The sequence below is a fragment of the Theobroma cacao genome, chromosome 1 (assembly GCF_053813885.1).
Source record: "Theobroma cacao isolate CCN51 chromosome 1, ASM5381388v1, whole genome shotgun sequence".
In the NCBI taxonomy this organism is placed as follows: Eukaryota; Viridiplantae; Streptophyta; class Magnoliopsida; order Malvales; family Malvaceae; genus Theobroma; species Theobroma cacao.
The window spans coordinates 7,282,991-7,296,319 of NC_142639.1; the positions used below are offsets into that span (position 1 = coordinate 7,282,991).

The following is a 13,329-nucleotide window of genomic DNA, read 5'->3' on the forward strand; positions in this document are numbered from 1 at the left end:
GGGCAAAACCTTAAGGTCCGAAGAAATTTTCGGGGCGAGGCCCAAATTAAGATTTTTTTGGTCCAAGAAGGCTGCACCTGTTCCAAAATAGGTTATAATTAAACCTAATATATAAAAAAGTTTTTAAATTATTTAAAAATTTTAAATAAATTTTTATATTTTTATTATATTCAATCGAATTTTTTATATTTTTATTTTAAATCAAATAAATTATTTTACTTTTTATTTTTAATTAAATAAATTTTTATATTTTTATTTTAAATAAAATAAGTTTTCATAATTAATCAACTTAATCAAAGTTTTATTTATCATTATATATCACGTATGGTTAACATGACATACTAATATGTCATAATTAATGATAATATAATATATTGATATATTATAATTAACAATAACGTAACATGTTAATTTGGTATAATAATATAATTATATAGTATTTTTTACTATTCACATCAATAATATGTCAATGACATATCAATATAAAATAATAAGTTGTATTTTGACTAATGATAATTAATTAATCATTTATCATAAGAGTTTTATTAATTTAAACTAAGAATATAAAAACTGAATTGAAAATAAAGATTTATTTAATTTTTTTTAAATAGTTTAAGAATGATTATCGAGGACTTTAGTCAGTTTGGACAGTCAGATTAGGGGCCAACAGAGGAAAGTTTGGTAAGGCCCAAATCAAATAATGAGGTGGAATACGATGCATTGGAAGAGAAAAGCAATTGGCGTAAAAGGAAGAGACAGAGGGGAGGAAAGCAAAGAAGCAGACAAGAAGAAGAAAAGGAAAGAATTGCAATTGTCCGAATTCACAATGGCCGATGTTTAGTGCATCTATATCAGACGAGGATATTCAGGGCAGGAATATGGTTTTGCACAGACAGGCCGAGGATGTGTTGAACTTGAGATTTTAGCTAAACATCTCGTAAGAATAGAATAATTTTTAATTTTTTAATTAATTGGTGGATATGTGTTGCATTATCTATTTGGGGTTCTGATTGGTATGGGATGTCGATCTCATATGCTTGGGTGACTTGTGGAGTGGAAGGTGATTGATTTGGTGAGATGTTTGGGGAATTGTGTTTTGTATACAGCTGGTTTATAACATAGTTAGGGACAGCAATGATGAGGGTTATTTTCTTCGGTAATAGTATGAAAGCTAGTTTTGATTATAAAATTATTTCAGATGTGTGTTGATTTGGGAGACGAAATTGACTAATAGTGATGATCGAATTTTCTGGAGGCTTTAGGACTCTGATTCGGTAGAGTGGGTTGCTTGTCCATCTGTTGGAAGGTCATGAGGAAATTTTATGGGACATGCATTTTTTGTGACAATTCTGTCGTGGTTGGGGAAGTTAAAGTAGTCTCAACACACGCGTAGAAAGGACAACATTGTAAAGTGTTAATTGTATTGTTGCAGGAGACATTAATACCTGATGCAAGTGATAGAATTTTGATGCTCTTCTCTTGTATGTTTCCTTGGGGGGTGGTTGGTGATTGCTTTTGAAAATGTGTTTGGCAGTTTCCTAGTACAGGGATTCTCATCGGTCTCGTTTTGATGTTGAGAGGTGATTACGTTTATGGTTGATTTGTGTTTTGGGGGGTTTTGTTTTGCTTTGATTTTATCTATGAGACCTGTGTTATGGGATTGTTTTTGCCAGGGTGGTTATTGCCTTCTTTTTCAATAGGGATCTGGGTAATACAATGGAGAGATATGGTGGCTGAGCATTTTTGGTTTTGTCGAGGTGAGGTTTCTTCCAAAGGTTGCAGCTGTGTCGTGGTTCTCCCTATTTGATTACAGTGGTGTCGTGAGCTTTTAGCAAGGATGATACAATCTGGAAGTTTTTTCTTGGAAGCAGGATCGCAAATCTAATTCTACGCTGTCCTTAGGATATGTTCTCTCCGCTGGATTTGGATTCCTAGTGTTGTTTTCGATGGCTAGGGGTATGGAAATTGCTGTTTTAAGGACTATGGTGTTTGTATCATGTGTTTTCCTCCTTATCCTGAGCAGTTCCTCTTATATAAACCGTCTCTTTTCATGACTTGGCTTTATACTAAGCTTTTTGTATCACTTTGTGATATTTATATAAAAATCTTTGATTAAGAAAAAAATTATAGTTTTTTTTTATCAAATTGTAGTTTTTGGTTTCTCTTTTCTATATCAATAAATTAAATTTATGTATTTTCATTAAGAGATGACAAACATATTAATTTGACGACTGTCAACGTTAAATTAATAATATGAATAATTAAGTTATGATACATTTTAAAATTTTAATTAATTAAACGTATGACAATATACATAATAAATTGATTTTTAATATTTTTTAGAACAAATTATTTGAATGATAAGTTTTTAATGAACCAAACAAATGAGATGTAGCTTGGGTTATCAATTTATTGATACTAAAGCTTTGGGCACAATTTTCCTTCTGTACTCATCTTTGGATTTTTCTGTAATAAGGTAAGAATCAACATTTAATAGTAATACAAAGATTTAATTTGTTGACATAAAAAAAAAAGATACAGAAGAATTAAAAATTCATAATTTGGTCAAGTACAGGTCCGAATCCGTGCCTGGGCCGTCCCAAATGATTAATTATTTTAATTTTTTATTTATGAAATATTAATTTATTTTAATTAGGTAATACTAATTATTGATAGAAATATTATTTGGGGGGTTAAAAGTGCCGGTGAGAGTCGGTTTGGAAATTCAAGTCCAACCCAACCCCGACTTCTCACTGTCTTCGAGCCAAGCTAGATTAGATTAGGTACAAACTTTTATTGTTAATTTAATCGATTTTAAAAGGATATATTCGTGAACATAACGATTTGGAAAAGCAGAAAGTGATGCGGGAGATCTGCTAGGAATGGTAAACTACAGAGGCTCTTCTCTTATGAGAACCTCTTCAACAGCCAAATTTCTCTCCAGGAAACAATCTACTACGACCATTGCTATTTACATAATCTTCCTCTTTGCGTTTTCAATCTTCGTTTTTCTATTCAACGCTGGCAACATTGTGGAAGATCAACAAAACCCAATTATCTCTCACGAATCCCATTCCCAATCCCAATCTCAACTTCTACAGGTATGGTTTTAATATTTCTCCTGTTTCTGTTAATGGCCAGCTATATTTGAGCCTTTTGAAGAAACGGGTCATTTTCTTTTTACACTATCTGAAATTATATAAATAAATTGGCAGGCATCTAGCCGTTATTATTATAAAGTGTATGATTTATGTTTAGAATACCATGATGCGGTGTTAAATAAAAAAAAAGAAGTCAAGGGTAAATTGCCTCTATAGTTTCTTCTTGAGTTTTGCAGGTAGCTGATGAAGAACTTTGGGGTGCTCCTTCCAGCCATGGTTTACGTCCATGTGTCAAGCCTACAAGTAGATATAAAGGTGAAATCCAAAATGTCTTGGTTGCTATCTCACTCCTGCAATCTCTCCTACATAGTTATTATTGTTACTCTGTTGGAAGACCACCTTTTTTTTTTTTTTTGGAGCATTTGTTTTGTTTAGCATACTCTTATACCCAATGTGCAGTTGTTTTTTTGTTTGTTTATCTGTTAGTTGTCTCCAATTGTGTTTTTCTCTGATTCCGTTTATGCAATGTCAGCTGCACAAGGGTCCGGCCACTATTTAACAGTGAAAAGCAACGGGGGCTTGAATCAAATGCGCACTGGTGTATGTTTAATTATGTCTATTTGTTTGTTTTCTTTTTCTTTTCCCTTTTTGCCTGCTTTTTTCCATATATATGTCTAAGTACATCCAGAGCACATGCATTGATTTTATAGAATAGAAAATTGCCTTCATGGTTAAGATAGATTTTCCTGCCTGGCATTGAATTTTCTTCTCCTTAAAGGGGTTTATGTCATAGATAACTGTGTCCCTCTTCTTGCAGATTAAACTTGAACTTGTTTAGGGAAACTTGTTTCCTTTCTGCCCCTTACACAGGAGGATGTTAATGGCATTTCTTGTATCAGTTCAGCTCCTAATTCTTTTACTTTCAAAAAAGCATAAATTAAGAATGTGTCAACTGTATGTTTTTTGTGGGGATGCTTGCTTCATTATCGGAGCAACAAATGTTTGAACAAAAACTTCATGCCTTTATAACTAGACGACAAAATTTTAACTTAAAGTTCTAAATAAATATTCAAAGTGGACCCTTTTTTTTGCCATCTCTCGATGATCGACAGGGGTATTTAATTAGTAACTCGGACTTATTATAAACAATGATTTTATCAATTTCAGTTGAAGACAGTGGAGCTTTTTGCCCAGAGTAAACCATTTGTTATTGCTGATATGAAATGGTTTAAACCTTTTAAGTTAGAGTTAAGAATTGCATGGTTTGTACTCTTTAAGTAAAATGCATATCAGTTTTTACAGCTTTAAGCAGGGTTGGAGGTCTATAATTGTTACTGTGGAAAGCTTTTAACAGTTTATGTGTAGAAAAAGGATTTCTTGATGTCGTTTAACATATTGAATGGCTTGAATATATACTTGATTAAGTTTGTTTTTTAGCTCTAGAATTCATAGTTGTTTTTGGATATTTGCATTCAAGTTTCATGCATGCTGCCGTACTTTTGCCTTGTTGTTTCATTGATCAAAAATCCAGTACCTGTTCTCTTGTAGATATCAGACATGGTGGCTGTGGCACACATAATGAATGCAACCTTAGTCATTCCACAGCTGGATAAACGGTCCTTCTGGCAAGACTCAAGGTATTTTCATTTGTTTCTAGCTTAAGTCCAACAAGTTTGTAATAGTTTTTGTCTTCGTTTCTGTCCTTTTATTACTTAAGGTCTCCTCTTATCATAAATTTTATGGAACAGTACGTTTTCGGATATATTTGATGAGCTTCATTTCATCAAAACTTTACAAGGAGATGTGAGGATTATCAGGGAGCTTCCCAAGGAACTGGAGCTTGTTCCTCGGGCCCGAAAACACTTTACTTCCTGGTCTAGCATGGGTTACTACAAAGAAATGATGCACCTTTGGGAGGACCATCAGGTATATAAACCATGTTTATTGCTATACTTGTTGGAACTTTATGTTTTAGTTGAGGCCTTAGTTTTAGATACCCTCCAACAGAGATTTATGACATGATTGATCTACATATAATTATGTCCTGCTATTAGTCCTAATTAACATTTGTCAAAATATGATTTATTATTTTGTTTAATGCAGTTTTTATACCAAGTAGAAAGGAGAACATTTTATATACCGAAATCATTTATATGTAGTTTAATAATAAGGCTTAGTTGCCCAAATTCTAATATATAAATTTTACAACTGGATGCACTTTTCTAAAATTTACATGATGCATATTCATCCAAAATAACATCCTTTAGGTACTAAGGGAACCAAAACGCATGAGTTTGAACTAACATTGCAAAATGAATTGTCTCAAAATGGACTTCAGTAGTCCCTAAGTTCAGGTGGCCCACACTAATGGCAGTACCTTATTATATCTAAGTTAGACTGCTGCTAAAATCTTCTTATACCATTGATGATGATTGAATAAATGTCATGCCTATATGTGATCCAATCATCAAATTTTAGCCTCTTTTTCTTATAAAATAAAATCTAGTTTTGAATCCAAGGATGCTGATTGAGCAACATTTGCAGGTAATCCATGTTGTTAAATCAGATTCTCGACTTGCAAACAACGATCTTCCTCTTGACATACAGAGGTTGAGATGCCGTGCTCTATACCATGCACTCCGCTTCTCTCCCCCCATTCAGAGCTTAGGAAAGGTGAGTTGCTACTCTTTGGTGTTGCTGCCCCTGTTGTTGTAGTGCCCAAACACATGCATGCACATGAACTAAAAGGCATGTGAAACTTGTAGGATGCAGCAATAATTTAAGACTTTATAACAAATTCATTGTGTAATGCTAGAATACAATTGAGCCCAACACATATTCGTGTTTCGTTTCGTTATTGATACATTTAGGAGGTCTCCTATGGGGCTTCCTTTAGATTAGGTTCTGAGTATGTGTGACGGTGACACCACAGAAGCTGGTGGATCGGCTGAGAATGCGGGGTGGAAGATACATTGCACTTCACTTAAGATATGAGAAAGACATGCTAGCTTTTACTGGTTGTACTTATGGTCTGACTGATGCAGAAGCTGAAGAGCTGAGAATAATGAGGTGAGAATCTATCCTTTGTGCTCGTGCATTTACTTACAGGCATGACAGTATCCTTTTCTCCTCCATTTATTCAAATGGACTAGTTTCAAACAAAAAGAACTCCCTACCTATGCCTATTAAAGCAATCCAGTTCAATGAGGATATAGACCTCTGCCTTTACCCTCTCCTGATTCATGTGCTTTGGTTATTGTTGTGTCAATTGCTGGCAACATGATAAACATGATCAATCCCAAGTATTTGCAAAACATAGAAAAGAGATTTTACCAATTAAACCTCATGGAATAAACTAACCTTATAATAATTTCAATTTGCTGCCTTCAAATTTTTGTATTAAATTCTTCAAAGTTTCAGAAAATGTTAGCTAGTTTCTCCTTCCCTTGATGTGTCTACTAACAGAATGTATATACTTCTTTAGTTAAAGATTATTGAAGATTGGGCAAGAATGTGACTTTTTTGACCAAGTATTAACATGAAAGAAGTGTTCTTTTTGGTGTTTATGTGCTAGCTTACACTAGATTTTTTAAAATATCTTTCCAGGGATAACACAAAGCATTGGAAGATTAAAGAGATAAACTCGACTGAACAGAGACTAGGTGGCTTTTGTCCACTAACTCCGAAGGAAGTTGGAATATTTCTTCAAGCTGTTGGTTATCCTCCATCAACATTAATTTATGTTGCAGCTGGTGAAATTTATGGTGGTGATGCTCGCCTTTCAGAGCTTATGTCTCGCTTCCCAAATCTAGTTTTCAAGGTTGGTGAGTCTTATTTTAGCTTAGTTTCATTTTTATAATAGTTTGGTGTTGCATAAATCTGCCATGAGGATGAGGTTCCTTCATGACTTGGTGGATTAGTTGCCTTCCTGAATTGGTGGTTTTGTTCATGACAGGAACAACTGGCTACAGAGAAAGAGTTGAAAGCATTTGCTAAGCATGCATCTCAAAGTGCTGCACTAGATTACATTATTTCCATAGAAAGCGACGTGTTTGTTCCATCTTATTCAGGTAACATGGCACGAGCTGTTGAGGGGCACCGCAGATTCTTAGGTCATCGGAAGACAATCACCCCAGACAGGTAAAACATAGTAAAGATATTATCATTTTTTGTTCTTTTAAAGGCTGCCAACAAATTTCAATAAGCACCTGAACTATGCATCTTTGACTTCGATCCAATTTGGAGTCACCCTAGGTCCTCTATATGTTTTGCTTTTATGTTGATTCCCCAAAATGTGAGTTAAGGCAATTCATTGATCCAATTTTCTTTTCTGGCGCTTCAATTTAGGAAGATGCTAGGAGTGAGCAGTGGAGTCTTCCACAGGAATTCATCTCTGTTGATGTAGTTTGTCTACTTTGGTTCTGGTGTCTGATAAAAAATATTCTCCTGGAAAAGAAACATGTGTTGTTGGTTTTTTCTTAATACAAGGTTGTATCAACTTTAATGATGGCTTTTTAACTTCTTTCATGGAAATACTTTGTATTATAATGAGTGATACCCTATAAATACGTTTTTCCATTATCCTTTTTTCCTGAGAAAATATCATACTTATAAGCAATTTGTGCTCTTATCTCAAGGATATTAATTCTTTTGCAGAAAAGGACTTGTCAGGCTTTTTGATGAGTTAGAAGGTGGACAGCACAGAGAAGCATCCTCATTCTCGTACCTTGTACGGCAGACACACAAGAACAGGTGGCTGTCTTGCAACTACCAACTCTCTATTCTTCATAAATTAGACCCATTTGTGCACTATTTTTGTTAAGGACCTTACACAAGTACACTCTGGATAATGTACCAAATTAAGTAGTACTTAAATGCTAAAGGATAGCATGATTAAAAATTGGAAGTATCTTATTTCATTGTCCAATGGAATGGCATAATTCTGAATGAATTTTGACATAGTTTGTTTGTCTTTATGTTGCAGACAAGGAGCTCCAAGAAAAAGAAAAGCTCCTTCGCCTGGAATCAAAGGCAAAGCACGTTTTAGAACTGAAGAATCCTTCTATGAAAATCCGTTCCCTGAGTGTATATGTAGTTCAAAGGTTGTTAAAATGGTTAAAAACTAATTTGGATTCACATCCGCAGTATGAACTCAGGGTTGCAATTTGAGTGGGTATGTTAACCAAGACCAAGCTGGAAGGTGCCGTGTATACCTGCATGAAGCAACGGCTGACTGACCCAAAGTTGTAGAAGCAGAACTCAAATTAAATTGCTAGATAGCCTTCTTCCTACAGTTACCTGGCATAATGTCGAAGTTACTCTACAGCTAATTCATTTTTCTGAGCAGCCCCCTTTTCCCCCTTTCCCCTTATAGGATGCGCATTGCTTTGGCAGGTAAAGCTTTTAGTATCATTTTTTTCCCAGGAAGTTCACATTTTAGTCAGTGAATTTCTTTGGAGATAATCATTTTTTTTCCTTTTTATACCTTTAAACACATGCTGATAGTGACATGTATTATTAGAAGACAAACAAGAGCCAAGCATGATTGTAGTGTAATTTAATAGTTTAATAATAAATACGCACAGTTTATGTATTTTACCGCCTTTCTTAGGTTCTCTGCCCACCATGTCCACATCCCCACTGGACCATTTTCATCATCCCTAGTACTCTCTGCTTATAACAATTTATCCTTTCGTTTACTATCCCAATCTCTCTCTCTTTTTTTTTTTTTTTTTCATATTGATCTTGAATTCTTGGTTATTTAACTATATTAATTTAAAATCAATATATTTTAATTTCTTTTTATCAATAAATGAGCTTGGTTTAATGTACCTTTCTCAAAGACATCTTTGGTAAAACGATATTTTTATTGTATGGTAGAGATAATTTGAGTAAAGTATAACTGTTTAATGGGGTAACAATACGTAAGCTGAATTTCTATGATATTCTGTGCTTGGCAAACAATGCAGGTTAAATTCAGTATTAGCAATCACTTATCCAAGGATGCTATTGACTACATAGTACATTCATTTGGATTTTCCACATGTATATCAATATTCCGACATTCTTACATCAAGAAGATTGGGGTTTCCATTTTAACAACCAATCCAAAGATGAAATGCTTGTTGGATCCTATATATGAGAAAGATAGGCAAAGATAAGTCCATATAAAAACTTGCAATGCCACACACCCACCAATACAATCTTTTAGAAATATAGAAATAGAGGAAGCCATGTGAATTATAAATTTATGATCGACCAAGTCATTCAACTACAAAATCTTGATGAACTTTCGTATAGAATTTGAAAATTTAACTTCCTGGACAATGGCGTATTATTTCTTATTTGTCCATAAGATTATCCCCATCTAAGGGGATATCCAAACATCAGTAAGGCTAAAGCTACGATTAATTTGATTCCAGAAAATTACAATTTCAGAGTTCACGTGTCATGTTTGATGATGGCACTTCATTGAATCATACACCATCTGCACAGCACAACCTTGTAATTTTGATCACTTTAATACATCCATGAAGTCTTAAAAAGACTTTGACATAGCATTTCCCCTTTTTCAATGAACAGTTTCCAATCTATGGAAATTCAGACACAACAAGCAATAGGCAAGGGCCTCTCACCTCACCTCTTATCGTACATCTTGACTTCCAAGAAGAAAAATTTGCACTCAAAGTGATGCATTTAATAAATTACTCATTAATACAAAAGGATCCCAGAGATCTTTCAGGATGATTGAGATCTATGTGCTAAAGCTTCACGTTCAAGACGACGCCGTTCTCGCTGAAACAAAACCAAATAAAAACCCCAAGCCTTAAGTTTGAAACCAAACATATGTCATGTATGTGCAGTATGTATTTGATGACAATATGCATCCAATGTGCAACACAAGTTGAGTGATAATCACAATGGCTAAGCACAAAAACTTATTAAAAGGGGCCAGATTAATGAAGCTGCAGTCCACCAAGACACCAATGCACATATCACATTCAAAATTTAGTACATATTTGATAGTTTGAAACATTATTTTGCCCCTTGAAAGGTTCTATGACTTTGTTATGGTACTATTGAACCTTGATATAACATCATATACTATGTAATAGGTAACTGCAGAAAGAAAGATTCTGCAAAACAAAAGATAACTTTACTAAAGTATGCAGAGAGAACATTGAGTATAGATGCACATGTACATCACACAGATTGAGAGTGTGTATTTTTCTGCATGCTCTAGTTCCTCATATATCCTACGACTACCTCTGATTACATCCTATATATTTGCAAACATCCTCAAGAAAACAATCTGACTGTGGTAAAGTAAAAACCTTTTCGACCTCCCAAGAAAGAATAAAATAAGACAGCAGCAATAATTGCCCATATTAGTTTGTCATCCCACTTTTATCTCTCAGATCCTAAGCCAACGAAAACAATGTCTAAGAAAAGAAGATTAAAGGAGTAAAAATAAGGTGATTGGGAGTTCTCAGAATTAACCTAACTCTAGGATGACAGAACCCTGCTATTGTTAAATAAATATTACTCCTCGGACAAGCATAACAATTTATGATTTTTTGTATGACTTAATCTCTCCAAAGATGACCACTATGGATTAGTTCTTGAGCAGTTCATATCAATGATGCTTCAGTTATTTTTCATTCAAGCATTGGTAACAGATTAAATATAAACCATTACAAGGTTATACTGATAAAATACAAACTCCTGTACAATTCATTTCTCCTTTATTGAGGATGCTCTTTAAAATGGGCTTTTATAGTCATTCATAATCTGGTAAATCTCTTTGTGGCAAATAAACTACTAGTTATTTGATGTTTAGTGCTTGAAAGAAAAGTTTAACTATGTTGTTTGAGCAGCAAATTTTCATTTGGTATGTGCACAGCATTGGGCTCATATTTGTACTTGAGACCAACTCCAAAGTCTAAAGTAACATAAGACCCCCCACTCACCCCCCAACATGCAGACTGCACATCTTTGTTAGTGTAAGCTGAAGACCTATGCGTGAAGCCAGTTTTGGAGCAGTTAATATCAATTTGAGATGCAACAAAATGGAAGAAGAGGTCGCAAGCTATAGTTGGTCCAAATTTGAGGGTGGATCGACACTGTTAAGAATGGAAAGCCTTGAAAGTCAAAAACAGAGGAAAAAGGGGTTCTAAATCATCATCAAGGCTTAGCAGAGAACAATGGGTAAAGTAGTCCAATATCCTAATAAAGTAACAAATTACAATCTGAATGCTCCGTGATGCAAAGGAAATGGATGAAGAAAATGACTTTAGATTGATAGTAAACGTATAGAATAATGCTAAACTATTCCTATCTCATCAAGATTGCCCTAACAGTCACAAGAACAATAATGGCAAGCAATTGAAAAACAAAATCCAACCTCATCATAGGCAAAAGGAACCAACTTTTACCCATTTTAGTTCTGGTTGCAACAAATACTACTATAATTTAAGCATCATTTCATTTGTGTCCCTTAGAACAAGAAAATGCAAACACGTGAGAGGCTAAATAAATCCCTTCAGACTTGAGCAGCAACAAATATAAAAAAATAATAAAACAAAGTTGCGGGCAAGAAAATGAAAGAAGGGAAGTGTGGAGAAACAAACCCGTCTTTCCCAGTAAGGAAGGAAGCAGACAAAATCATAGACAGGAGTAATGGTTGAGACCAAGACAACGTTGAGGCCAGTGAACACTAACAGCGCTGTCATAGGCCGTGTTCTGTGGGGCATCTGTGCTTTATCCTCTGCAAATCAGTAAGTTATAGAATTTTAGTTAATAGTGATTTGATTGATCAATTTCCAAAACACCCATCGCAGAAAAAGAAAAGATAAGAAAGGAAAGGAAAGGAAAGGAAAGAAGAGAAAAAAAAATACATTGACTTGAGAAATTAGCGAGGCGACGCAAGGCAAGAGTCGGGAGGCTGGAAGTGGAGGAGACGGCGCGTTACCAACTCAGAGCGGAGCCGTATAGTGAACAATATACTGTTGTTTTAACTGTCGAACTTCTTGGTTTGGGGTTTTAAAGGACGGTTTGGGCTTCACGATGTCACAAGAAAAAAAAAAGTGACTGAATACTGGACGCAAAGTCCCACTGTCACGGATTCCCATGTCTAATTCAGTACATAAAATTGATATTTATATTTATATTTATATATTTATTTATTTATTTTGATTAATATGATGTTTGTAATATTTTATTTTATTAATTTTTAATTAAAAATTTAAATTCATGATAAGTGATATTAGAGTATATCTGAAAACTTTTTTTATGTTTGAAGTTATAAAAAATAAAAAAATTGAGATAATTCGAATAAAATATCATAAATATCATGTTAGAAAGAGTTAAGTTATATCTAAAATATATAAATATAAATTTTATATTATTTATCAAATATATTTTTTGAATTAAAAACGTGAATTGTATCATCTATATCTACTTTCACTCAAATTTATGCTTATTATATAGGACGAAAATGTTTTTTTTTTTTTTCTCTTTATTTGTTTGATTACCCTGAAAACATTTTTGACATTACTTGATATCTTATACACTTTGTCCAAAGCTCATGTGCCCTCAAACTCTTACTTGACCGATTCACGTCCTTTTAAGGACTAGCATTTCAGAGGAAATCTCTAGGCTCGTGTATTGTTTTTTCTGGATTTTTTTAATAAAGTATTTTTGCTATGAGACTCCATGTTCATTGCTTTACCACGAAGCTAATCAGACTTTGCCTGGAACCTCATTGCTAATACAACTATGACTGTCCCCCGGAGATGGTCTGACTGATTACTTGACCTACACATCCACCCTTTTCTTTTCCTCAATTGTTTTTTTGTATACTTGGACAAGTTTTTCCTTTTTATCTGTTTGTCATTCCCTGTTTGGCTTCCATTACTTTGAAACCATGAAAACTTCTTTAACATTACCTTTTGACCAATTCTGGCATCCTCAAACTCTTACTTGATCAATTCCACTCTTTTTCAGAACTAGTCTGTCAGAGTAAATCCCCCAGACTAATAAATCGTCTTGAAAATATATTAATCTTTCTTAATTAAGTTGTTATTATTTGACTGCTGTGTTTTGACTGTTATCATAGCTCCTTCAACAAACGATTAAAATAACAGTACCAGGGATGGTATACTGTTAGCATGGACCAAGTAGCTTTTGAGTTCCCTCTTTGGCCTTCACAAGCCTATAAAAGCCTCAA

General features: G+C 34.1%; 2 protein-coding genes across 4 annotated transcripts; one reads left to right on the forward strand and one right to left on the reverse strand.

Moving 5' to 3' along the window:
* Nucleotides 1–2,726: 2,726 nt before the first annotated feature.
* On the forward strand, nt 2,727–8,694 carry LOC18611838 (O-fucosyltransferase family protein). 3 transcript variants are annotated; one of them, XR_001926268.2, is made up of 12 exons: nt 2,727–3,101; nt 3,338–3,416; nt 3,634–3,701; nt 4,650–4,738; nt 4,850–5,027; nt 5,646–5,774; nt 6,034–6,170; nt 6,708–6,921; nt 7,057–7,241; nt 7,449–7,589; nt 7,758–7,853; nt 8,086–8,129. XR_001926268.2 is itself a non-coding variant. In XM_088803130.1 (11 exons), the coding sequence occupies exons 1-11, from the start codon at nt 2,883–2,885 to the stop codon at nt 8,225–8,227; spliced, it is 1,533 nt and encodes a 510-aa protein (XP_088659256.1). In that variant the 5' UTR covers nt 2,731–2,882; the 3' UTR covers nt 8,228–8,694. The 3 variants fall into 3 exon arrangements, 2 of the variants coding, with proteins under 2 accessions (XP_088659256.1, XP_007048355.3); XM_088803130.1 differs by lacking the exon at nt 7,449–7,589 and having other exon boundaries at nt 2,731–3,101; nt 6,037–6,170; nt 8,086–8,694; XM_007048293.3 differs by lacking the exon at nt 7,449–7,589 and having other exon boundaries at nt 2,732–3,101; nt 8,086–8,694.
* Nucleotides 8,695–9,367: 673 nt separating this feature from the next.
* LOC18611839 (uncharacterized) lies at nt 9,368–12,158 on the reverse strand. Its single transcript, XM_018114926.2, has 3 exons — nt 11,999–12,158; nt 11,732–11,868; nt 9,368–9,896 (listed from the first exon to the last, which is right to left on the reverse strand). The coding sequence occupies exons 2-3, from the start codon at nt 11,852–11,854 to the stop codon at nt 9,840–9,842; spliced, it is 180 nt and encodes a 59-aa protein (XP_017970415.1). The 5' UTR covers nt 11,855–11,868; nt 11,999–12,158; the 3' UTR covers nt 9,368–9,839.
* Between the last annotated feature and the right edge of the window lie 1,171 nt (nt 12,159–13,329).

What these genes read in the sequence shown, in the direction of transcription:
- LOC18611839 (XM_018114926.2), bottom strand. Translation starts at nt 11,854, where the DNA reads ATGCCCCACAGAACACGGCCTATGACAGCGCTGTTAGTGTTCACTGGC. An exon ending in TTCCTTACTGGGAAAGACGG is followed by an intron (nt 9,897 to 11,731) that starts GTTTGTTTCTCC and finishes GTTTTGTTTCAG; the next exon opens with CGAGAACGGCGTCGTCTTGA.
- LOC18611838 (XM_007048293.3), top strand. Translation starts at nt 2,883, where the DNA reads ATGGTAAACTACAGAGGCTCTTCTCTTATGAGAACCTCTTCAACAGCC. An exon ending in CCCAATCTCAACTTCTACAG is followed by an intron (nt 3,102 to 3,337) that starts GTATGGTTTTAA and finishes TGAGTTTTGCAG; the next exon opens with GTAGCTGATGAAGAACTTTG. An exon ending in CCATTCAGAGCTTAGGAAAG is followed by an intron (nt 5,775 to 6,033) that starts GTGAGTTGCTAC and finishes GTGACACCACAG; the next exon opens with AAGCTGGTGGATCGGCTGAG.